This window comes from Oncorhynchus mykiss, chromosome 17 (assembly GCF_013265735.2).
Source record: "Oncorhynchus mykiss isolate Arlee chromosome 17, USDA_OmykA_1.1, whole genome shotgun sequence".
Lineage (NCBI taxonomy): Eukaryota > Metazoa > Chordata > Actinopteri > Salmoniformes > Salmonidae > Oncorhynchus > Oncorhynchus mykiss.
In genome coordinates, this window is record NC_048581.1 from 3,032,693 (window position 1) to 3,058,283 (window position 25,591).

Below are 25,591 nucleotides of genomic sequence, written 5' to 3' on the forward strand. Positions count from 1 at the left end.
GACAAGCCGGCAATGGATAGATGTACGCCACATACAAAAGAGACGGCAACACATCCACCTTTAAGACCAGGACTTTGCCCATAAAAGACAAATACCTAGCCTTCCACATTGCTAGCTTCCTCTGTACCACTGCGATACGCATGTTCCAGTTTAGCGTCGCTGAGCCGGAGGTCTCAAAATGAACCCCGAGAATCCTCAGGGCCCCTTCACAGAGAGATAACCCCCCAGGCACATCCGTTCTACCGCGCCATCTTCCGAAAAACTTGACGGAAGACTTTGCATGGTTCAGAACTGCTCCCGACGCTCGGGTGAAATCCCCAAAGATGGCAAGGGACCTTGTCAGGCACGAGTCCTTGCACAACAGCAAGGAAGTGTCGTCGGCGTACTGCGTCATCTTAACACGCAGCCCACCGCTTCCAGGGATCAACAAGCCTTCCACCCCTGTGTCTGCCCTAATGGCAGCCCCCAGAGGCTCCATGTACAGAACGAAGAGGAGAGCCGAGAGTGGGCATCCCTGCCTGACCCCAGACGAGAGGTCAAAAACGTCACCTAAGTGACTATTTACACTAACTCGACACCCCGCTCCGACATATAAAGTACGGATCCATCCTATAAACTTCTCCCCAAATCCTAATCTACCTAACACCCTGAATAGAAAAGATCTATTCACGCGATCAAAAGCTTTCGCCTGATCTAGCGCTGCTACCATTAAAGGCAGCCCTCTATCTTCAACCCAAGCGATGGAATCCCTGATCAACTGTAGGTTCCATCTTATAGAGCGGCCCTCTACCCCGCACGTCTGATCCTCGTGGACGACGTAAGGAAGGGCTGTGCGCAACCGGTCTGCTAAAACCTTTGCAAGAATCTTGTAATCTACGCACAGCATGGTCAATGGCCGCCAGTTGCCAAGGTCAGTTGCTTCCCCCTTCTTATAAAGAAGTGACAGCACACCAACAGCCATTGATCCCCCCGGGACCCCCGTCTCAAGGATGGCCTTCAAGACTTCGAGAACCACTGGTCCAAGTATACCCCAAAACTTGAGGTAAAACTCAGCCGGCAGCCCATCCATCCCAGGCACCTTCCCTTTTCCCATCCTCCTAAGAGCGCTCTCAACCTCTTCTAGTGAGATCTGGGCCTCCATCACGTCTCTAATGTCCTCTGGCAACCGCCGGGACAAGTGTTCTAAAAACACGTTTCCCTGCTCTACATCTATTTCCCTTTCCTTAAATAAACCTTGGAAATGATCAGTTGTCACCCTGACCATTTCCTCTGGTTTACTTACTATACTACCATTTTCTTCCCTAACTCCCTTCATTACCTTCCTACTCTGTCTGGCCCTAACCGACTTAAAGAACATAGCGGAACAAGTCTCATTATGTTCTAGAAAGCCACTATGCGCACGCTCCAGGAAAGCTCGAGCCTTCTGCTCCTGCAGCTCCCTGAGCTGCGCCTTTAGGGCTGCGAATCTCTCCCAGTCAATCGACCCGCCGAGGTTGCCTGCCTCGTACTCGAGTTCAATTAACCTTTGGATACGATCCACCTCCCTCCTTTCCTCCCTTTTTTTCCTTCTACAATATCCTATTATAAAAGCCCTTATCCTCCCCTTGACTAAATCCCACCACTCTAACACCCCCTCGCACATGGACCGGAGGCCGTCAAGCCTCCGAAAGAAACAAAAAAATTTGTCAACGAAAGCCTGCTCCTCCAGTATATCCCGATCTAACTTCCAGTACCCCCTACCGAAGAGGCAGACTGGCGACCCCACCTGCAGGAACACCCCGTCGTGATCCGTGAAGAAAACAGGCAACAGCCGCCCAGACAACTGACCCAAAGACCTGGATACAAAAATGTAGTCGAGCCTCCGCGCAACCCCCCTGGAGTTGCGCCATGTAGGACCGACCATTGCCGGAGTAGTGTGCAGGCCACCATCAACCAGACCATGGCAAGCCATTAGCCCAGAGATGGCACCTGCACTGCTATCACCGCCTAACCCTAAATCTATATTAAAGTCTCCTCCTATCACCAAGTGCCTGTTTGTAACACACAGGGGCGCCAGACAGTCCACCATCTCCCTCCTGTCTGCCGCCACCTGTGGCCCATACACCCCAATTAACCTATATCTAGCTTCTCTAAACTTAACATCTATCCCCAAAACTCTACCCTGCATTATTACAAAAGTGTTCTCTATTTTAACCTCTCTATGCCCACACAAAATCCCTACTCCTGTTGAGTGCACCCCTCCTATGCCCCAAAAAGATTCCCCCTTATCCCACTCCCTCTTAAATCTACACACATCCCCACCATCCCTCAGGTGAGCCTCCTGTAAAAAACAGAAATCAAACCCCACACCCTCTAAATAACAAAAAACCGCCCTCCTTTTAACATTATCCCTTAAGCCCCTAACATTTAGACTAAAAAAAGAAACAGAACTATTCATTTAAATATTTACAACAAATAAAAACCCCAAAACCCAAAGAAAAACCAGGAGACTCACCCGATGCTCCCCTGGTCCATCTCCACCGGCAGGGACGTCCTCTCCTCTCCTGACGCCCCCCCGTCCTCCATCCCAACCCATGATCCAGGCAGTGTGTTGGGTCCTCCCTCCCCACCCACCATCCCCCCCTCCCTGTTTGCCTCGGGGCTGCATATAGGGGACCCCATCTCCCCAAACAGGAGTTGGGATCCCTCTAGCAAACAACCCACCGACCCCTCACTGGAGTCATCCACTAAAATGCAAGGGGCTGAGGCAAACCGGGAGGACAAATTACCCTCCCCTCCCGCCACTCTCTTAACCCCCCCCTCCCCCTCCACACCCCCCTCCCTCTCACTTCCTGCCAAGCTCCCCCTCTTTATCCCTTTCTTCTTTGGTGAAGGAGGTAGCGGGGAGACACAACGTCCCATCCCCACTAACCCCTCCACCAAATCCCTCATTTCGACCTCGAGGAAGCCTGGCAGGCTGTCCCCCCACTCCTTCCCCCCATCATCCCCCCCCCTCCCACCTCCACTCCTCCCTCCTTCTCCGTCACTGTCCCCGTTCCCTCTTCCACTCCTTCTCGTACCACTGTCCCCGTTCCCTCTTCCACTCCTTCTCGTACCACTGTCCCCTTCTCCCTCTTCTCAGCTCCTCCACCTTCTTCCGTCCCCTTTTTCTTCTCTCCTTCTGTTCCATTCTTTTCTTCTCCTCGCCTCTTTCTTCCCACCTCATCCTTCTTCCCATCTTCTTCCTGCGCCGTCTTTTCCCCTGTGCCATCCATGCAATCCGCACGCGTCCTTTCTTTCCTCCCCCCATCCCCCGCTCCCCCCCCAGCTGCAGACGCATATGACCTGTGACGAGCCGGGCAATCACGCCACAGGTGTGCTCTTGAGCCACACCCGTGGCAAGCCTTGGGCTCGTCACATTCCTTGGCCTCGTGCTCTTCCGACCCACAAAATCGACACCTCTTGGCACTGCACGAGGCCAGGATATGGCCGTAGGCCATACAACGCCTGCAGAACGGGGGCTGACGGGCATAGTAGAGTGTTCCCCTGTCAGCCCCCAGGGAGAACATCGCCGGAGGATGGAGGTAGCCATCCACACTCTTCGGGGACTCCCTGAGTAACGCCTGGAACCCTCTTCTCCCGTTCCAGAAACCCAGGGAGTCCCTGAGGTACCTCGCTGAGGAGACATTGTCCATGTACCTCCCCAGAAAGGCCCTCACCTCTTCATCTTTCACGTGCGGATTGTACATGGTTACGGTGACCACCCTGAAGTTGTTCTTCGCCAGGCTGGTCACCGCATAATGGCACAGGGGTCCCGTTTTCTCCGCTTCCTTTGCCATCTTCATTACTTCGTCGTGTTTTTCTTCTTTGTGAAACGTCACATCGAAAGCCTTCTCATTCGGGTTCCCTTGAAGGCAGAGCACTTCCTTCACCTCTATCCTGAGGCATCCCATCAAAATAGTCCTTCCAAATGTCTCTCTACTCCACGGCTCCATCTCATTTTCAGTCCAGGCAAATCGTAAGGTATTTGCCATACCAATCCCCGGAACCGATCTTGTTTGCTTGTATTGATTCATTTAAAAAAATAAGCTCTCTTCAGAAAGAAGCTTCAACTTGGAATGAAAACATATTTTAATCAAAAAGGTGGAGCAACTAAAGGTGTTGACTCTCCACATCTATCAAGACAACTGGAGCACTGGGCCAGACACTCTTAAATAGAACCTGGACCAGCTCAGGTGAAAAACCTTCTCACTAACAAGATGGACAAGCCAGCACAGGTGTAACACATACTGACTAACGAGGTGACACCAATCAGTGCACACTACCTGCTAACGAGCTATACCTGCTAAAGTCCAACCTCAAAACATAAATGGAAGACCAAAGCCTGTAGCACCTTCCCCCTGTAGACAACAAATATATCCTATATTTTTGTTGAACATGTCTGCTCACCCCCAACAGAAAATAACTTCCATTTCACATTATAATCAACTACAATGGTTCTACAAAATACACATGGTGTCTGGCTGTCAACAATTAAAAACAAGACAAAAACAAATTTCTAAATAAGAATATACAATAGTATTATTTTTTAAATTGTTTCTTTCAATAGAATCCTAAAACCCACTAGCTTCTAGAAGTCTCGTCCCCTTGGAACGAGCCCAAACAAAACTAATCTCCAATACGGAAAAACGTGCAGCCAAAATAAATTGTGATCCATGGCAACGCACTGGCTAAACACAAAACTGGTTGACTGCCGACCCTTGAGACAATCAGCAACCAACTCCTGCAATATCCGTAGTAACTTAATGGTGAGGCATGGAATAATAAAACATATATTTTGTCAGGCTGAATGTTTGAAATATGAGGTGATTTGAGTCATGCTTCTTCAGTAGTGGAACAAAGACAATTAGCATTTGAATGTTGTCAAGAAATACTGGAGTGATGTCAGATTGTTAATCAAATTGATTATAGACCAATTTATTATACTGCTTTCATGTGTGAAAATACAAACATCTGCAACAATTATTATATTACATGTATTTTTTTAAACAAGCAGCTTTTTCAACTAGTAGAAAACAGCTAGCTACATTTTGAAGTGCTGCATTTTGATTAAAGTGGGTCACCAACGCAGTAAGTGTAACACAGCTCTTTTTTTGTTACTCACTTTGTTAAATAATATTTCAATTCAGAGCCTGGATTTTCCCCTGAGGCTAATATCCATATCATGCTGCAATCAATTGAACAGGGTAAACGATAAGGTAGAACATCATTAAAACACTTCTACTACAATGTTAAAACATTCTACATTGTGACATCATTAAAATACTCCTACTACAATGTTAAAACATTCTACATTGTGACATCATTAAAATACACCTACTACAATGTTAAAACATTCTACATTGTGACATCATTAAAATACTCCTACTACAATGTTAAAACATTCTACATTGTGACATTATTTCAGTGATATCATGAAACAACTTCTTCATGCATGTATTTTCTGACTTTTTGATCAGAGATCTGTTATCAGAGTATCTCTTGTCACATTGATCACAGCTAAAAGGTTTCTCTCCTGTGTGTGTTCTCTGGTGTTGAGTCAGATTGCTAGCTTGAACAAAACTCCTCCCACATAAATCACAAGTATAAGGTTTCTCTCATGTGTGTGTTCTCTGGTGTTGAGTCAGATGGCTAGCTTGAACAAAACTCCTCCCACATTGATCACAGCTATAAGGTTTCTCTCCTGTGTGTGTTCTCTGGTGTACTGTCAGAATGCTAGATGTAGTAAAACTCCTCCCACATTGATCACAGCTATAAGGCTTCTCTCCTGTGTGTGTTCTCTGGTGCTGAGTCAGATTGCTAGCTTGAACAAAACTCCTCCCACATTGATCACAGCTATAAGGTTTCTCTCCTGTGTGTGTTCTCTGGTGTTGAGTCAGATGGCTAGCTTGAACAAAACTCCTCCCACATTGATCACAGCTGTAAGATTTCTCTCCTGTGTGTGTTCTCTGGTGTATTGTCAGACCATTAGATCTAGTAAAAGTCCTGCCACATTGACCACAGCTATAAGGCTTCTCTCCTGTGTGTGTTCTGTGGTGTTCAGTCAGATGGCTAGATTTAACAAAACTCCTCCCACATTGATCACAGCTATAAGGTTTCTCTCCTGTGTGTGTTCTGTGGTGTTCAGTCAGATGGCTAGATTGAACAAAACACCTCCCACATTGATCACAGCTATAAGGTTTCTCTCCTGTGTGTGTTCTCTGGTGTAATGTCAGACCGCTAGATGTGGTAAAACTCCTCCCACATTGACCACAGCTATAAGGTTTCTCTCCTGTGTGTGTTCTCTGGTGTATTTTAAGTTCTGATGAAGATTTGCAACCTTTCCCACAGTCAGAGCAGCAATGAGATTTCTTCCCTGTGGGTCTCTGCTGGTGTTTCTTGAGGTGTTTTGAAGTGGAGAGACTCGCCTCTGCCTCGTTAGCATCATGAGGTTGTTGAGGCCCCCCAGAGGATCCACTATAGTTAAGTCTCTCTCCTGTGTGAACAAAAAGTCGGACAGTTGGTTTAAGGCCCACAACAGCAAAAATACACTGTAAAAAGGAGATGCCAACAGCGTAGCCATTATGTCGTACAAACAATGATGTCTGTAATGAATGTGAATTATTTGACATTTGTCTGGACAGTCAAGTGAACAGCAATAGTTATATTTTGTCTTGTTTTGCCATTAGTAGTAACATCGATGATTGTATGCAAGAAATACGTTTTTAAAGTTGTTGAAATCCTAAACAGTGTGCCAGACAACTTTTGGTCTCCAATATAGGCACCTTTCTGTAGGTCTATGTTGTTGTTAGGTGAAGTTATGGGTCCTACGGTAGGTCTATGGTATAACGAGCGGTTTCTGCATTAGCATGGAGGAGTTTATGCATGGAAAAATGTTATGCTCTGCTCTGATCCAGTGGAAATGTCATACAATACCTGATTACTTCTTATCCCTTCCACAAATAGCTTACAGCTGTGTCTGTCCCAAACTATTTCATACAATGTTGCCATCACGTTTCGGACAGACCTAGGTGATAATTGATACACTGTTTAAAGTTCTATGTAGACAGCCCATGCGCAGCCAATGTGATTTATTTTTATCTGGATATTTTCTAGATGTTTTTATTTGTTGGCTTTATGTAGGCTATTTTTACATAGTTGTCAATGGCAGTAAACATTATTTAGACATAATTTTCATTTATATAGAATGTATATTAATCACAGACAATGATTTTGAGATGCATTAAAAATGTAACTGTTCCAGTAAAATGTGAATATGAAAATCATAACTGGCACCAGATCAGTAGAAATGGTTAGATAAATGTTCACTCCAAATGGAAAACGTTGGCGACTGCTGTTTTAGTCTATTACTGGAAACTTCAGGAGCATAACGTCAGAATTTATGAAGGCCAGCAGCAGCGGGAAGAGGAAGAGTTTTTCCTAATGGTTATCCTATCTTGATCTCTGGTTCCCTCAAGTAATTTGTGTTTCTCAATTATTTAATAAAAACGGGGGATTCCTATGTTGATGATGTAAAGAATATTTGCTGCTCTGTGGTGTGTCATGAGGAGCAACCAGACGCTGCACGCATTTATGAAATTGCTTATTAGAAATTGCTTATAGACTGTGTGGGATAATAACATGGCCGTGTCCAACTCTGTAATACCAACAGGTTTCAAGCAGACCACCACAGTGTTCTAGCAGTTTCTAAAATTGCGTTTCCATTGCCCTCACTGCTGCAGTGATAAATTGCATTAATAATAAACTAATAAGACATCTAAGAAGCTAGACATCATTGTGAAGGCGGCAAACAGATTTCTGGATCCCCAGGACTTCAGACAAAATGTTACAGGGAGTACTGAATGAAGAAGTTCCCCCCTCCCAGGTTCCTGAACCTGTGTAGGGATCTGAATAGCACCATTTATGTTTGAAATTCAGGGTATTGGAGTGAATTTGGGAAGTGTTTATTTTTTATTTTACGTAATTAGCATGATTTGTTAATCCCATTTCTTTTGCGTTTTGGTTATTTTTACAACCCCGTACAGTAGGTGGCAGCAATACACCTGATGAGTGTAGTCTGACAATAAACCTCAGAAGACATGGTAGGAACCAAAGTGTCGGTCAGTGTTTCCAGTTGAGCGTAATTAGATGTTACATTACATTTTGTTTTCTTACTTCATGTAGCCTGCTAGCTAACCAACATCTTCATACTTCGCCTACTCCTTTCTGATAAGATACCGCTGCACATACATGCTCCAGTATTTATGCTGCAGTAGTTTATGTGTCGGGGGGCTGGGGTCAGTTTGTTATATCTGGAGTACTTCTCCTGTCCTATTTGGTGTCCTGTGTGAATCTAAGTGTGCGTTCTCTAATTCTCTCCTTCTCTCTTTCTCTCGGAGGACCTGAGCCCTAGGACCATGCCCCAGGACTACCTGACACGATGACTCCTTGCAGTCCCCAGTCCACCTGGCTGTGCTGATGCTCCAGTTTCAACTATTCTGCCTTATTATTATTCGACCATGCTGGTCATTTATGAACATTTGAACATCTTGGCCATGTTCTGTTATAATCTCCACCCGGCACAGCCAGAAGAGGACTGGCCATCCCACATATTCTCTCTCTAATTCTCTCTTTCTTTCTCTCTCTCGGAGGACCTGAGCCCTAGGACCAGGCCCCAGGAATAACTGACATGATGACTCCTTGCTGTCCCCAGTCCACCTGACTGTGCTGCTGCACCAGTTTCAACTATTCTGCCTTATTATTATTCGACCATGCTGGTCATTTATGAACAATTGAACATCTTGACCATGTTTTGTTATAATCTCCACCCGGCACAGCCAGAAGAGGACTGGCCACCCCACATAGCCTGGTTCCTCTCTAGGTTTCTTCCTAGGTTTTGGCCTTTCTAGGGAGTTTTTCCTAGCCACCGTGCTTCTACACCTGCATTGCTTGCTGTTTGGGGTTTTAGGCTGGGTTTCTGTACAGCACTTTGAGATATCAGCTGATGTACGAAGGGCTATATAAATAAATTTGATTTGATTTGATGCTTATCTAGGCCTACACCAGCACTGGTACCAGGCAGTATTAGCTAGCTACGTTTGCTCTGACTCTTAATACATTTAGCAAGCTAGCTAGCCCGCTAACTAGAGATTAGCACCTAACATTATTTGAGCAACACCTTGCTAAGAAAAGACAATCTTTCGCCTTTAATGTAATGGCATGAAAATAATTGCTGGAGTATTATACAATGACTTATCAACAGCTCTAACAATTTGACCCCCACAGGAAATCTACACTGGCAGTTATAGAAATACCCATTTACTATATAACCATTGATTCTTGAAGAATATAACTTATAAATGCCTCAAATGTTTCAGCCGTATTACCCCACCAGAAACCAAAACATAAGCTCGTATAACACCACTGTTTGTAAACTAATACTATATGGCTGAGGAGTAGGGTTGATCCAAGCGTTCTGACCTCGCAATGACAGTAAAGCACCCAAGCTAACTGGCTAACGTTGGATAGCTTGCTAGACACAAATCAGAGAAAACCTCACTCTTACCATTTTACTTGCCCTATAGCAGAGCTGGTTAGGCTGTTTTCATGTTATCCAGAGTGTTGGTGACTAACTGTGCTGCTGGCAACAATTTAATTTGAGCATTTTTGCAGATGTTTACTGACACCGGCCATATTCAACGGGTGTTGAGTGTTATTAAATTCATCAGTTATTCTGCTCTCTAATCAAGTCAACAAACATTGGGTAGTTAGTTAGAATATAGTTACTATACTGGCAAGTTTGATGTATAAGTAGCCAACTGACGTTAGGTAGCTAGTTAACATACCGATACATACTGCTGTAAAGATATGCTATGCCTTTTGTAAGGATAGTGTAGCTAACATAACGTGTAACGTAAATTATTTGAAAAGTCATTACTTTATTACATTGCTCAACATTTGTCATAATTATTTAACCTCTAGTGACACCCCATCCCGTGAACGGGACCGTTATCATCTGACACTAATTAGCATAACGCAACGGACATAAATCTTCCTAGAAAATATTCCTATTCATATATTGGAACACAGCTTAGCCTTTTGTTTATCACCCTGTCATCTCAGATTTTCAAAATATGCTTTACAGCCAAAGCTAGACAAGCCTTTGTGTAAGTTTATCGATAGCCTAGCATAGCATTATGCCTTGCTAGCAGCAGGCAACCTTGTCACGAAAATCAGAAAAGCAATCAAATTAAATTGTTTACCTTTGACGAACTTCGGATGTTTTCACTCACGAGACTCCCAGGTAGATAGCCAAAGTTCATTTTTTCCCAAAATATTATTTTTGTAGGCGAAATAGCTCATTTTGTTCTTCATGTTTGGCTGAGAAATCGACCGGAAATTGCGGTCATGACAACGCCGAAAAATATTCCAAATTAGTTCCATAATAATCAACAGAAACATGGCAAACATTGTTTATAATCAATCCTCAGTGTTTTTCAAATATCTATTCGATAATATATCAACCGGGACAATTGGTTTCTCAGTAGAAGCGATTGGAATAATGGCTACCTCTGTATTTTATGCAAGAATTTCTCAGGGAGCGTCAGGTGACAACTTGCGCAATGAAGCCGCCTACGGGTATTTTTCAATATAAATGCGTAAAACTATGTCACAATGCTGTAGACACCTTGGGGAATACGTAGAAAGCGTAATCTGGTTGATAGGGCATTCACAGCTCAATAGGGACACATCGGAACGCAGGGCTTTCAAAAGACGAGTCACTTCCGGATTGGATTTTTCTCAGGCTTTCGCCTGTAACATCAGTTCTGTTAGACAATATTTTTTACAGTTTTGGAAACTTTAGAGTGTTTTCTATCCTAAGCTGTCAATTATATGCATATTCTAGCATCTTGTCCTGACAAAATATCCTGTTTAATTTGGGAACGTTATTTTTCCAAAAATGAAAATACTGCCCCCTAGTACCAACAGGTTTTTAAAGCAGTTCATTTGTATCCGCTCTCGTTGGACTTTGGCTGAATATTTTCCTCCATTTTCTTCAAATCTGAAATCGATGTGAAGTCACGCCCATTTCCTGAAGAATTGGATTATGGGCCGTAAAGTACTGCGTGTATATTTCATATTTTGGTGAATTTAGTACGACATCCGGGAACATTTGGCATACTAACTACATCATACTATAATAAGCAAACTATATACTCAATTAACATCACAAATAGTACGGTTAGTATGAGTATTCTAACACAGCTCAGGTCCCTAGGCAGCCATTTTGTTTGTTGAAAAACTAGATGGCCCCTTTAAAAAAGACACACAACATTCAATCAACCAATCTGCAGGTCAACCAACAACAAAGCTGTAATTACACCACTATTTTGGTAATAAGATGAAGGATGGGGCTGGAGAAATTGAACTATTCTCAAATTCATAGACAGACCTATGGATGCAAGGACTGACCATCCATGATATCAACATTATAGTTTTAACCATGTTGAGGCTATACAGTGTTGGTTTACATTGTTTCTAAACATTGGAGCAAAAAAAGCTTATTTGGGGTTGTTCTGATGTGGTAAACAGTTGAACTAAGCTCATAAGGCATGGGTTATATTCTTCAAGAATCAATGGCTATAAATAAATAATTTAAAAGTCAAAATATGGATGTAGCAATTGCAAATTTCTCCTTTAACACCACACATCAGTTCAACAACCGCAGAGCTTGTGCTTCTGTTTTTAAGACAGTACTTACTCGTGTTAATCAGGGCCCGTTCATCGTTAGAACCATCCGACGCCTTAAGATGCGCTTGGGAAACCGGGCCCAGATATCCAGTTTCCTCCTCTTCATTTTTCGATGTGACAGTCACTTCCCCCTCCACTTCTTTCACTTTGACTCTGAACGAGTCTTCCTCTTCTTTAACTGAGACCTCTTTCTCTTCTTCTTTCACGATAACAGCCTCAACCTCTACTTGTTTTTGTATTGTAACAGCCTCCTCTTCCACGAGAGCGTCTTTCTCCATCCAGCAGGCAGACCACCTCTTCTTCATCATCAGGAACGGGGTTAAGTTTGAGACTGGAGCTATGAGGCATGTACTGAAGTCGCTAAGCGGTATAATTCAAAGCAGAGTCCCTTTATCAGCAGCACGTGATCAATGACGTCTGAAGAATCATTTCGTTGAACACCTGATTGGTATTGATGAATTTGGGCTCGTTCGACATTGCAGCCGCCAGTGCAGGTGGCTGCTGACTGACTAATTTACAAATCACTTAATTTATAAATCACCTTGCGCCATAAATAACTACTCATTATTATTTATAAATCAGTCAGCCAGTCACCGTTTACCCACAATGCAGCATGGACTTGATGCTCTCAATCAGGGCCCGTGGTTTCGTAGAAGACATGAAGGCTACGCTGCTACCGTGTGGGATGTCATTTTTCAAAATGTGGCCATTCTAAATTCTGTGTCGCTCAAAGCCTTGAGTAATGAACCTATGTATTTATTTTTAAATTATTATCTGGAAAGAGCCAATACTTCAGAAAGCTTTGTTTCCCCATCACTACTTTTCAGCATGTTTTCTGTGAATTCGACCTCGGGAGTTTTGTAACTGTTTACACCTTGGCTTACTGTTAGATGGGTTATAATTGGTCTCCGGTAGTTGGTCTCTGCTGACCGTAACCGCGCTGGTTGGTTATGCTGTTTAGGCTAATAGCTAGTTGGCTAAATAGCTAACGTTAGCTGGCTGTCTAAGATAACTGCATATAGCTAACATTCTTTGATTGGTTAGATGGCATTATGTCTTTCCAAAACGTTGGTTTACTTTAATCACTCAAGTCATGAGTGCAAACGATTGGTTTAATTTAAAGTTATACATTTTAAGTTATTTCTGTTGTAGTTAACATCATAGGTAAGGATTGGTTGATTTCCAGTTTTTAAGTATGGTATTTAAGATGATTGATGAGAAAAGTATAGTCCAACCATCTGGTAACTTGTTTCATGCGCATTAAAGGTGAGGGTGAATTTCAGATGTTCACTGCTTGTATTGATGAAGGAGTGGAATCGATGAAGTTCCTCTGCTGTCCCCTGGAATAGAAAGAACACATTCTTCTCTAACATACAGTAACACATAATTAGATGCTATTTTTTTTAAACTACAATGACCATAATGACCTAAGCGCCTACTTGTCTTGTCTGTGTTTCTTTTACACCGGCTACGTAAAAGAGACTGAAGAATGTGTAACAGTATAGCTTCCGTCCCTCTCCTCGCCCCTACCTGGGCTCGAACCAGGGACTCTGCACACATAAACAACTGCCTCCCACGAAACATCGTTATCATCGCTATTAGCGCACACCAGGCTAACTAGCTAGCCATTTCACATCGGTTACAAATGCACAATGGTCAATGCTATCTGGGATTCTTGGGACATCCCTACCCTAAACCCTAACCTTAATCCCTAATTTAACCATTTTAGATGTAAACTTCAATGGGCTAGGGACGTCCCATGGATGTATCGCTACCTGAAATTACACAATCTAAGTGATTGATAGTTGGTGTTCAGCAGTCATAAAGCCTTATTTATTTTAATTAACTACTAAAATTGTGATTTTGTCAGACAGCAGCTCTACACTTTATTGAGTGACTGATCCATTCATCCTTCCAACCCTCCTCAGCCTTCCTCTCCTCTGAAGACCCAGTGAGGGTGGAGCTCAGTCAGAGAGCTGTTGAGGGACTGGTTAGGAAGAACACTTCTACAGCCAGAGAGGTGAGAGGACACACATGGTTTAGATGGTAAATATTTATGTCCCCTTAGTGGTTCATCACATCAGCAAAAGGGAATATGTTCCATCATCCATGTTTATTTACATTAGTGCAAATTGACGACTGATATTGGTGTAATTTCCCACCCCTTTTGGCTGTATGAAAGTTAATTTCAAATCAAAATCAAATCAAATTAATTTATATAGCCCTTCGTACATCAGCTGATATCTCAAAGTGCTGTACAGAAACCCAGCCTAAAACCCCAAACAGCAAGCAATGCAGGTGTAGATGCACGGTGGCTAGGAAAAACTCCCTAGAAAGGCCAAAACCTAGGAAGAAACCTAGAGAGGAACCAGGCTATGTGGGGTGGCCAGTCCTCTTCTGGCTGTGCCGGGTGGAGATTATAACAGAACATGGCCAAGATGTTCAAATGTTCATAAATGACCAGCATGGTCCAATAATAATAAGGCAGAACAGTTGAAACTGGAGCAGCAGCACGGCCAGGTGGACTGGGGACAGCAAGGAGTCATCATGTCAGGTAGTCCTGAGGCATGGTCCTAGGGCTCAGGTCCTCCGAGAGAGAGAAAGAGAGAATTAGAGAGAGCACACTTAAATTCACACAGGACACCGAATAGGACAGGAGAAGTACTCCAGATATAACAAACTGACCCTAGCCCCCCGACACATAAACTACTGCAGCATAAATACTGGAGGCTGAGACAGGAGGTCTCAGGCACACACATTTGTTCTTTGCTATTATGGTCATTTGTGTAGAATGTACTTTTCCCCACTCATTCACCCCACCTCTTTACGTTGCTTATTTATATTCAGTGGCCTGACTGCATCCAGACTGTCAAAGGCCCATCCTGGTAGATCTGAACCTAATGCAGCTTGGAGTGATCGGATGACAGAAGTCACATTTAGGTGCCAGGTGTAACTGAGGCCATAGACGCTCCATAATGATTACTTTTAATGTTTTATACAATATGACTAAATTTATTTATTTCTGTGTTACAGGGGCAGTCAAGAAATGGAATGGCAAGGTCACAGAACATGACACAAGCAGAGCTGTGGGAGACCACCTCAAGCCCCTGGTAGAGCAGGGGGTGGTGTTTACCACTCCACCACACCTTCAGCAGGCTGGAAAATTAACCCTGATATTTTAAAAGCAGGGCAACAACGTCAATATAATTGTACCCAAAAATTGTCAGTTGGTTGCATAAATAATTATGATTACTAAATGTTACATGAAATGTAAATATGAAATATTTAGTTGCATAGTCTTATTTTCAACGTCTTTTCAATTACATTTTGCTAGGTGTGATATCCCCAATGTCAAAACACAGTTTTAATGTCTCCAAATCAATAACCAATATGCAGAAACAGTTAGGGATAAATTGAAAACCTAAACATAAAATGTGCTATATAGACAAACATCTGCCACAATAATCATATTTCTTGTATTTTTAAAACAAGCTCCTTATAAACTGCACAAGCACCAAAAACGCTGTTGTTTTGACAAGACGCAATAAATCACTGATATCGATTAGAGGGGAAATTAGGTTGTACGTGATGTTGAAACTAACACAACTAAAAAAACACATGGAAATGGGAGATATCTTTTACCTCACTGGTTAGAGGACAACCTGCAGAAGACAGTCAGCTACATTTTGGAGGGATGCATTTAAATTTAGGAGTCACTAAACAAAGGAACACAACACTTATTTGTTATAACTCATCAATATCATGCTAAAATCATTTGTGCGAGAAGAGAGATGAGGTTGCACGTCCTGTTAAAGCTAACAGCTCAAAAACCACACTGAATTTGGGAGTAATGTGTATATCCCTGGTTAGAGGACAACTTGCAGAAAACAGCTTGATACATTTTGAAGTGTTGCATTTTGATTCAAGTGGATCACGAACGTGGTAAGTGGAACAAAACACATTTTTTGTTAATCACTGTTTGTTAAATAATACTCTTCCATTTCAGAGCCTGGATTTCCCCCCTGAGTCTAATATCCATATCATGTTGAAATCAATAGAACAGGGGACAAATGTTTAGGGTTCTACATTGTGACGTCATTAAAATACTCCTACTACAATGTTAAAACATTCTACATTGTGACATCTTTTCATTGATATCATGAAATAACTAATTAATGTATGTATTTTCTGATGTTTGATCAGAGATATTTTATTAAAGTATCTCTTGGCACACTGATCACAGCTATAAGGTATCTCTCCTGTGTGTGCTCTCTGGTGTGATACCACAACTCTTCCCACATTATTCACAGACAAAAGATTTCTCTCTTGTGTGTATTCTCTGGTGTTGAGTCAGAGTTCTTTATGCAGCAAAACTGTTCCCACATTGACTACAGCTATAAGGTCTCTCCCCTGTGTGTATTCTCTGGTGCACTGTCAGCGCTCCAGATTGGGCAAAACTCTTCCCACATTGATCACAGCTATAAGGTCTCTCTCCTGTGTGTGTTCTCTGGTGCACTCTCAGATCTCCAGATTGACCAAAACTCTTCCCACATTGACCACAACTATAAGGTTTCTCTCCTGTGTGTGTTCTCTGGTGCACTCTCAGATCTCCAGATTGACCAAAACTCTTCCCACATTGACCACAGCTAAAAGGTTTCTCTCCTGTGTGTATTCTCTGGTGCACTGTCAGCGCTCCAGATTGGGCAAAACTCTTCCCACATTCATCACAGCTATAGGATTTCTCTCCTGTGTGTGTTCTCTGGTGTGATATCAGGTTGCATTGTTGAGTAAACCTCTTCCCACATTGAGTACAGCTATAAGGTTTCTCTCCTGTGTGTGTTCTCTGGTGTGATATCAGGCCGGATGGATTAGTAAAACTCTTCCGACATTGAGTACAGCTATAAGGTTTCTCTCCTGTGTGTATTCTCTGGTGTGTTATTAGGCTGCTGAGCTGAGTAAAACTCTTCCCACATTGAGTACAGCTATAAGGTTTCTCTCCTGTGTGTGTTCTCCTGTGTAAAGTCAGAGAGCCAGATGTAGTAAAACTCTTCCCACATTGATCACAGCTATAAGATTTCTCCCCTCTGTGTGTTCGCTGATGAATTGTAATGCCTGATGAGGTGAATCTCTTCCCACAGTCAGAGCAGCAGTGAGTTATCTTCCCTGTGGATCTCTGCAGGTGTTTCTTGGGGGGTTCTGATCTGGAGAGACTCTTCTCTGCCTTGTCAGCATCATGAGGTTGTTGAGGCTCCCCAGAGGATCCACGGTAGTCCCGTCTCTCTCCTGTGTGAACAACAAAGTCAGACAGATGATTAAAGGCCCACAACAGCGGTAATCCACTGTAAAAGGTGATGCCAACAGCGTAGCCATGATGTTGTACAACAATTGTTGTCTGTAATGAATGTACTGATTATTTGACAATTGTCTTAAAATGAGCAAGAATAGTCCTATTTTGTCTTGTTTTCACATTAGTAGTAACATCGATGATTGTAGGCTAGAAATAAGTTATTAAAGTTGTTGAAATCCTAAGAAGTGTGCCAGACAACTTTTGGTCTCCAACATAGGCACCTTTCTGTGTTTGCTTAAATTGCGACACGAGGGCGATGCACATGCAATTTGGTGGTAGAAACTCGTCCCCCTAATGAGGAAACCGATAGTTATGGATGTAGTATATCTGCCTGGAGCAAAAATGGTGAGCAAAGATTTTAGTTTTTCACAATGTATTCTGAATATGAATGGGGGAAAAGTAGGGAAGGGAAGTAACCTCCATTTCCAGGTTGCTTATGAGAGCATTTCACACTACTTTGGATTAGAATTGTAAGGCTCGTTTGAATGTCCTGCTTAAAATCATGTTTGTGTCGTCATCACAAATCAACCGCATTGTATTTAAAAAACACTTCAACCAGTAAAATGCTCTTTTTGCTAGATTTTCCATCAGCCTGACAACGAGGGGTTGAACACTAAGTGTTTGCCAAATTTGCCTATAACATCACCTAACAGAAGCATAGACCTACTGTAGGACCAATAACTTCACCTAACAACAACACAGACCTACAGTAGGACCCATGACTTACAACACAGACCTACTGTAGAACCCATAACTTACAACACAGACCTACTGTAGGACCCTTACAACAGACCGAGGACTATAAATCATTTAATATTTCAGGTGAAACATGGAAACTAAAATGTCTTTGTCATGACATTTCATAACCTGATCACCAGATAATTTTGTGAATAATCCCACTAGGCTACTCTGTAATGTGTTGTCATTCTAAATGTCCTGAATAAATGAAAATATCTCTGTGTTTTGTACAATAGCCTATCCATCAAGGGACAGTTCTCTACACATTATGAACTCAGTGTCTCTGTGTGCAAACAGACTAACAAGCCCCTACTGTAAATCAAGCAGACAATAACACATTATAAACATCAATTTGTTAGGGATGTTGGATCCAACGTGGAGCACGGCATGACTGTCTTTACCAGAGTAATGAATGAAGAAGCACTTTGGTTGTTGTTGCATGTCGTGATGTTTGTTATTCAGAAAATGATTCCCAAGATCCGTATTGAAGTTGAAGTTCATCATTTTACAAGCATAACGTTATGACTATAACTACTGTTCCCTGAAGGAGGGAAACTAGGTACAACATACTATTAAATCCGTGCCTCGCTGGAAGCCCCGCCTTCTACAGGTGATGAGTGAGGCTTGGATTTATTCCTTAAATTTAATGCCGCTCTACATCAACCCAGGAAAGGGTGGGGACAAACAGGTGTTGTACCTCGTTTCCCTCCTTCAGGAAAGAGTAATTATAGTCAAAGTTACATTTGGGGATGTCTGATAGTATTTCTGATTGTCTTAACGCTGCACCACAAACAGCAACAAAGTCTAATCAAAATCAATTGCGAATGACAATAGTTCCTCAAAGTATTTTCGTAAAATATTTCCAGCTCTCGCCCTTTCGATAACCACTCAGAATAAAAGGGAAAAATGTAATGCTCTGATCCAGTGGAAATGTCATAAAAAACCTGATTACTTCTTATCCTTTTCACAAATAGCCGACAGCTGTGTCTGTCCCAAACTCACTGGAACAGGAAACCGAGGGCCTAGAATATTTTATACAATGTTACAAACTTGCTATCACGAGATTCGGGCCAACCATGTTTAAAGTTCATTGTAGACAGGTCACGTGCAGCCAATGTGATTTATAGGATATTTATTTTCATCAGTATATTTTCAACCTGGGTTCAACTTTTTTTTGTGAATTTTGCCCCAATTTCGTTGCATCCAATTGTTAGTAGTTACTATCTTGTCTCATCGCTACAACTCCTGTACGGGCTCGGGAGAGACGAAGGTTGAAAGCCACGCGACCCCTGAAACATAACCCAACCAAGTCGCACTGCTTCTTAACACAGCGCACATCCAACCCGGAAGCCTGCCGCACCAATGTGTCGGAGGAAACATCGTCCGGGGTAGGCAGTCATTGTAAATAAGAATTTGTTCTTGACTGACTTGCCTAGTTAAATAAAGGTTACATTTAAATAAATAAAAAATATTATTTTATGACAAAACATTTTCTATGAATCTGTCAAGGCACCAACTTTGAGAAAGTTTTAAAATTAAAGTCTCAAACCAATTCATGAATGTAATTGAATATAGGTATGTTTCGCCTGAAAATAAATTGGCTGAATATTATACAATGACTTATCAACAGCTGTAACAATTTGACCCCCACAGGAAATCTACACTGGCAATTCTGGAAAAAACTATATAGCGTAGAAACCTGGTTAAACTATAATTATGACATCATGGATCAATTCTAGAATATACTATATAGCCTAGAAACCTGGTTAAACTATCATTATGACATCATGGATCAATTCTAGAATATACTATATATCCTAGAAACCTGGTTAAACTATCATTATGACATCACGGATCAATTCTAGAATATACTATATAGCCTCAATCTGTTTAAAACAATAATTTTGACCTCATGGATGGCCAGTCTTTGTATTCATAGTGTATTTAATTCAGGGGGAGGCCCTGAGCTGAACTCAAACCTGGGTCCAGTGACTGTCAAGCCAACACCTTATAACTGTTACGCCAAGATGTACGGTTGCTACAATAGATTTCTCTATGCATTTGAGAGTGGTTACACTTCTCCTTACCCCATCCCTCAACTGTTTACCAAACCATGTCTCTGGGCAGCCATTTTCTTGATGTTTAAAAAACCCTCACAACTAATCTGCAGTTGTGACAATAACAAAGCTGTCATTCCACCACTGTTTTGGTAATAAGATGATGGATGGGACTGGAGAAATGTAACTACTCTCAAATTCATAGACAGACCTATGGATGCAAGGACTGACCATCCATGATATCAACATTATAGTTTTAACCATGTTGAGGCTATACAGTGTTGATTTACATCGTTTCTAAACATTGGAATAAAAAAAGCTTATTTGGGGTTTTGATGGGGTACAACAGTTGAACTAAGCGGCATGTGTTATATTCCTCAATAATCAATAGCTATAAATAAATAATTTAAAAGTCACAAAATGGATGTAGCATTGCAGATTTCTGCTTTAACACCAAACATCAGTTCAACAACTGCAGAGTTTGTGCCTCTGTTGTTAAGACAGTACTTACTAGTGTTAATCAGGGCCGGTTCATCGTTAGAACCATTGGATGCCTTAAGATGCGTTTGGGAAACCGGGCCCAGATATCCAGGTTCCTCCTCTTCTTTTGATGTAACAGTCATTTCCCACTCCTCCTCTTTCACTCCAAAAACGGAATCATCCTCTCCTTTTACAGTAACACCCCCCTCTTCTTTTACAGTAACATCCTCCTCTTCTTTTACAGTAACATCCTCCTCTTCTTTTACAGTAACATCCTCCTCCTCTTTTACAGTAACATCCTCCTCCACTTTTAAAGTAACAACATCCTCCTCCTCTTTTAAAGTAACATCCTCCTCCTCGTTCACTCTGAACGTGTCTTTCTCTTCTTCTTTCACAGTAACGGCCCCACCCTCTACTTCTTGTATTACTGTGATATCCACCTCTTCCTTAGCAGCAGGAGTGTATTCCTCTTCTTTCAAAGTAACAGCCTCACTCTCTACTTCTTGTTTTACTGTGATATCTTCCTCGTCTTTCACTCTGAACGCGTCCTCCTCTTCTTTCACAGTAAAGGCCCCACTCTCTACTTCTTGATTTACTGTGATATCCTTCTCTTCATTAGAAGGAGAGTAGCTTAGTGACCGCATGGTCGGAGATGTTAGCTAGCTAGGCTAATGCTAACTTAACCAGCCCGCTAGCTGACTAATAACAACACTCTAAATATGAAATTAAATCGGATAACTAACTAGACGACAGAAGTGGTTTTAAAAGACAGTGGCTAATAAACACTAAAGCGTCTAAAGATCTTTATTGGTTCGGCTGTTTTGTCTAGCAAGCTACCGAGGTGTCTGACTAACTGTTGCTGCTGTTGAAAGAAGCGTTCCGTCCACTAGATTATACGTCACACCAGCAGCATCGCCTTAAATTCCTAGACCGCCATCTGCTGACTGGAGTGGGTAACGCAGTTGAGTAAAATGTATATTTTATCTTCAGACAACAAGTTAAAGTGTAGGAAGCATGAGTTTTTACTCACCAGTGTAACAATACAGTGTGGTTAAAGACTTAGTAAGCTAGTTGTCGTCACGATATGGTTACCTATAAGGACAAACAGTTATGTTTTTGCGTTATTACATATTTATTAACTTATTTTGTGACTCTTCCAAACTACACACAATGCAGTATTTCTCAACGTCATATGGATGATATTCTCTGTGCTACTGAGTTTGTTTGCCAGTGTAACGAAGTTACATTTAAAACATATTTGTATCCTCTATTTAGCTAGGCAATTCAGTTAAGAACAGTGCCTTAGACCGCTGCCCCGCTCGTGTGATAAAGGTGTGGGATTCTGGGTAATCCACAGCAGATTTATGGAGAACTTGAAAATTGAGTGGTCCTGGGATAGAAAGGTATAAAATTGACATTACATCATTAAATCCACGTTTTAAATCACACATTAGCAATTTATGTTTTAGTAACTACTGTTGTTGGTTTGGTGTCAAGTCAGCCTCTCTTTATATGTTATTTGCCAAATCTCTGTTTTCCTTGTGGGTTTTACGCTAAAGATCCCTCTTTCAAGTTGGTATCTAACTGGAAAATGCATCTTCTTTTAGGAGTGCTATTTTTACCCTGTCGACTACTGATCATTCATCCACACTGTGTGTCTCATCAATGCAGGTCATTTATGACAAATGTATAAAGTATGTCTTATAAACTCATGAACACCAGCGAGTATATTACCCGGTTTTATTAGTTTAGGTGTATTATACTTCTTCGCCACCAGAGGGGGACTTTGAGTAATATTTCAGGTTAATTTGATAATTTTTTGATACTAAAATGGATGACAGTTTATTCTGATGTAGTGAATATGAGACACATGGAAATAATGTATTTATTTTTATTATAGTAAATGAGGAATTAGTAGGAATTGTTAAATCCACTATACAATCCCAATAACTTTGATAGACATTTCAACAGTTTTTTTTGTTAGTATATTATAGGGCAGATTAATGTAGAATTGCTGTGGGAGTGGTATTTATATCCCGTCACTACTGATCATTCATCCATACTGTGTGTGTCCCATCATTGCAGCTTTGGAAATAAATGAACTATCCATCCATTGCACCTTCCTGTGTTGACTCACTGACTTGAGAGACGACAGGACCAGGAAGGTCACACTAGGTCGATATCAAGCTCAAGCTTGCAAACGTTAAACACACCTCCATCTCCATTAACTCCATCAAACCTGCCCAGACCCACTAGAACACACCTCCATCTCCATTAACTACATCAAACCTGCCCAGACCCACTAGAACACACACCCGTCTCCATTAACTACATCACACCTGCCCAGACCCACTAGAACACACACCCGTCTCCATTATCTACATCAAACCTGCCCAGACCCACTAGAACACACCCCCATCTCCATTAACTACATCAAACCTGCCCAGACCCACTAGAACACACACCCGTCTCCATTATCTACATCAAACCTGCCCAGACCCACTAGAACACACCCCCATCTCCATGAACTCCATCAAACCTGCCCAGACCCACTAGAACACACCTCCATCTCCATTAACAACATCACACTTGCCCAGACCCACTAGAACACACCTCCATCTCCATTAACTACATCACACCTGCCCAGACCCACTAGAACACACCTCCATCTCCATTAACTCCATCAAACCTGCCCAGACCCACTAGAACACACCTCCATCTCCATTAACTACATCAAACCTGCCCAGACCCACTAGAACACACACCCGTCTCCATTAACTACATCACACCTGCCCAGACCCACTAGAACACACACCCGTCTCCATTATCTACATCAAACCTGCCCAGACCCACTAGAACACACCCCCATCTCCATTAACTACATCAAACCTGCCCAGACCCACTAGAACACACACCCGTCTCCATTATCTACATCAAACCTGCCCAGACCCACTAGAACACACCCCCATCTCCATGAACTCCATCAAACCTGCCCAGACCCACTAGAACACACCTCCATCTCCATTAACAACATCACACTTGCCCAGACCCACTAGAACACACCTCCATCTCCATTAACTACATCACACCTGCCCAGACCCACTAGAACACACCTCCATCTCCATTAACTACATCACACCTGCCCAGACCCACTCGAACACACCCCCATCTCCATTAACTCCATCAAACGTGCCCAGACCCACTAGAACACACCCCCATCTCCATTAACTACATCACACCTGCCCAGACCCACTAGAACACACCCACATCTCCATTAACTACATCAAACCTGCCCAGACCCACTAGAACACACACGTGTCTCCATTAACGACATCACACCTGCCCAGACCCACTAGAACACACCCACATCTCCATTAACTACATCAAACCTGCCCAGACCCACTAGAACACACACCTGTCTCCATTAACTACATCACACCTGCCCAGACCCACTAGAACACACCTCCATCTCCATTAACTACATCAAACGTGCCCAGACCCACTAGAACACACCCCCATCTCCATTAACTCCATCAAACGTGCCCAGACCCACTCGAACACACCCCCATCTTCATGAACTCCATCACACCTGCCCAGACCCACTAGAACACACCTCCATCTCCATTAACTACATCACACCTGCCCAGACCCACTAGAACACACCTCCATCTCCATTAACTACATCACACCTGCCCAGACCCACTAGAACACACCCCCATCTTCATGAACTACATCACACCTGCCCAGACCCACTAGAACACACCTCCATCTCCATTAACTCCATCACACCTGCCCAGACCCACTAGAACACACACCCGTCTCCAGCACCCGCATCAGCACCATTTTTTTTTCTCTCCGTTGCACACTCACTTTCAACTTTTAGATAATAAAGCATTTTACCTTTCTATTGAATTAACAACAGAGGATTGGTTGATTTCCAGGTTTTAAGTATAATATTTAAGATTAGAAAAGTATCATCTAACCATCGGGTATCTCACTGCATCCTCATATGCCATGTCTTGAAATATATAGACAGACGGATCAAAAGTAATTTTACATTGTATAACTGTACTCCTGACAGCCAACTTTCTAACTCCTCCCATAACTTTATGACGTCATAACATTCCCAGAAGGATTATTGAGTCATTGTTAGTTTTACACTTAAGACATGACTCTGCCGTTGTGCTGTAGAATTTTTGAATTTAGTCTCTTGTATAATAAGGGACTATCATTTATCCCAACATCACAGGCCACAGACTTTGATACAGTTAAAGACTTCCAAAAGTGTATTAATGGGGTTTCTCCCTGTGCACCTGCCAATTGAAATCCATTAAATGAGACAAGTTACCAGACAGGACATATTGCTGATGCTCTTCCCATTGATAACCTGAATGACAATTAACTTGTGGGCGGTGGTGGTGATGACGGCCTATTGGATGACGTCATCCATCGGGATTCCCCCCCAAGAAAGAAGACGCTCTGGATTGATCACTGGGGTCAGATGTGAAGGAGGAGGTTGATCAACAGGAGTCAGATGTGAAGGAGGAGGTTGGTCATCAGGAGTCAGATGTGATGGAGGAGGTTGATCATCAGGAGTCAGATGTGAAGGAGGAGGTTGATCATCAAGAGTCAGATGTGAAGGAGGAGGTTGATGACCAGGAGTCAGATGTGAAGGAGGAGGTTGATCATCAGGAGTCAGATGTGAAGGAAGAGGTTGATAATTAGGAGTCAGATGTGAAGGAGGAGGTTGATCATCAGTGAACCTCTAGGATTGTGGCTGGGCTGGCGTTTCCACTTTCAGCGTGGTCACATATTTTTGATACATTGAATGTTGATATTTTGAACCTATGTTATATATTTGTACCTCCTGTTTCAGGAAGTGATGTCACTAAGTACTGCCCCTATATATACCGTGCATTCGGAAAGTATTCAGACCCTTTAACTTTTTCCACATTTTGTTACTTTACAGCCTTATTCTGACATGGATTAAATAATTTTTCCCCTCATCAATGTACATACAATACCCAATAATGACATCACAATACCCCATAATGACATCACAATACCCCCATAATGACATCACAATACCCCAAAATGACACCACAATACCCCATAATGAAAAAGCAAAAACAGGTTTTTATAAATGATACATGAAAAAATATGATTTTCTTTCAAAAACAAGAACATTTCTAAGTGACCT

The 25,591-nt window shown here is 42.3% G+C and overlaps 1 protein-coding gene and 1 pseudogene across 1 annotated transcript; both read right to left on the bottom strand.

Moving 5' to 3' along the window:
• Window positions 1–4,931: 4,931 nt before the first annotated feature.
• On the bottom strand, window positions 4,932–12,213 carry LOC118936434 (annotated as a pseudogene).
• A 2,891-nt stretch (window positions 12,214–15,104) lies between these two features.
• LOC118940190 (zinc finger and SCAN domain-containing protein 2-like) lies at window positions 15,105–21,267 on the bottom strand. Its single transcript, XM_036948607.1, has 3 exons — window positions 20,423–21,267; window positions 16,563–17,052; window positions 15,105–16,478 (listed from the first exon to the last, which is right to left on the bottom strand). Exons 1-3 carry the CDS (start codon window positions 21,033–21,035, stop codon window positions 16,130–16,132), a joined length of 1,452 nt encoding a protein of 483 aa, XP_036804502.1. The 5' UTR covers window positions 21,036–21,267; the 3' UTR covers window positions 15,105–16,129.
• Window positions 21,268–25,591: the final 4,324 nt, after the last annotated feature.

Bases quoted from the DNA above. Each gene is read 5' to 3' on its own strand.
- LOC118940190 (XM_036948607.1), bottom strand. From the start codon at position 21,035: ATGCGGTCACTAAGCTACTCTCCTTCTAATGAAGAGAAGGATATCACA. The intron at 17,053-20,422 runs GTAAGTACTGTC...TTGTTCACACAG, and splicing joins ACCGGCCCTGATTAACACTA to GAGAGAGACGGGACTACCGT. The intron at 16,479-16,562 runs GTTTACTCAACA...ATGTGGGAAGAG, and splicing joins TGTACTCAATGTGGGAAGAG to TTTTGCCCAATCTGGAGCGC.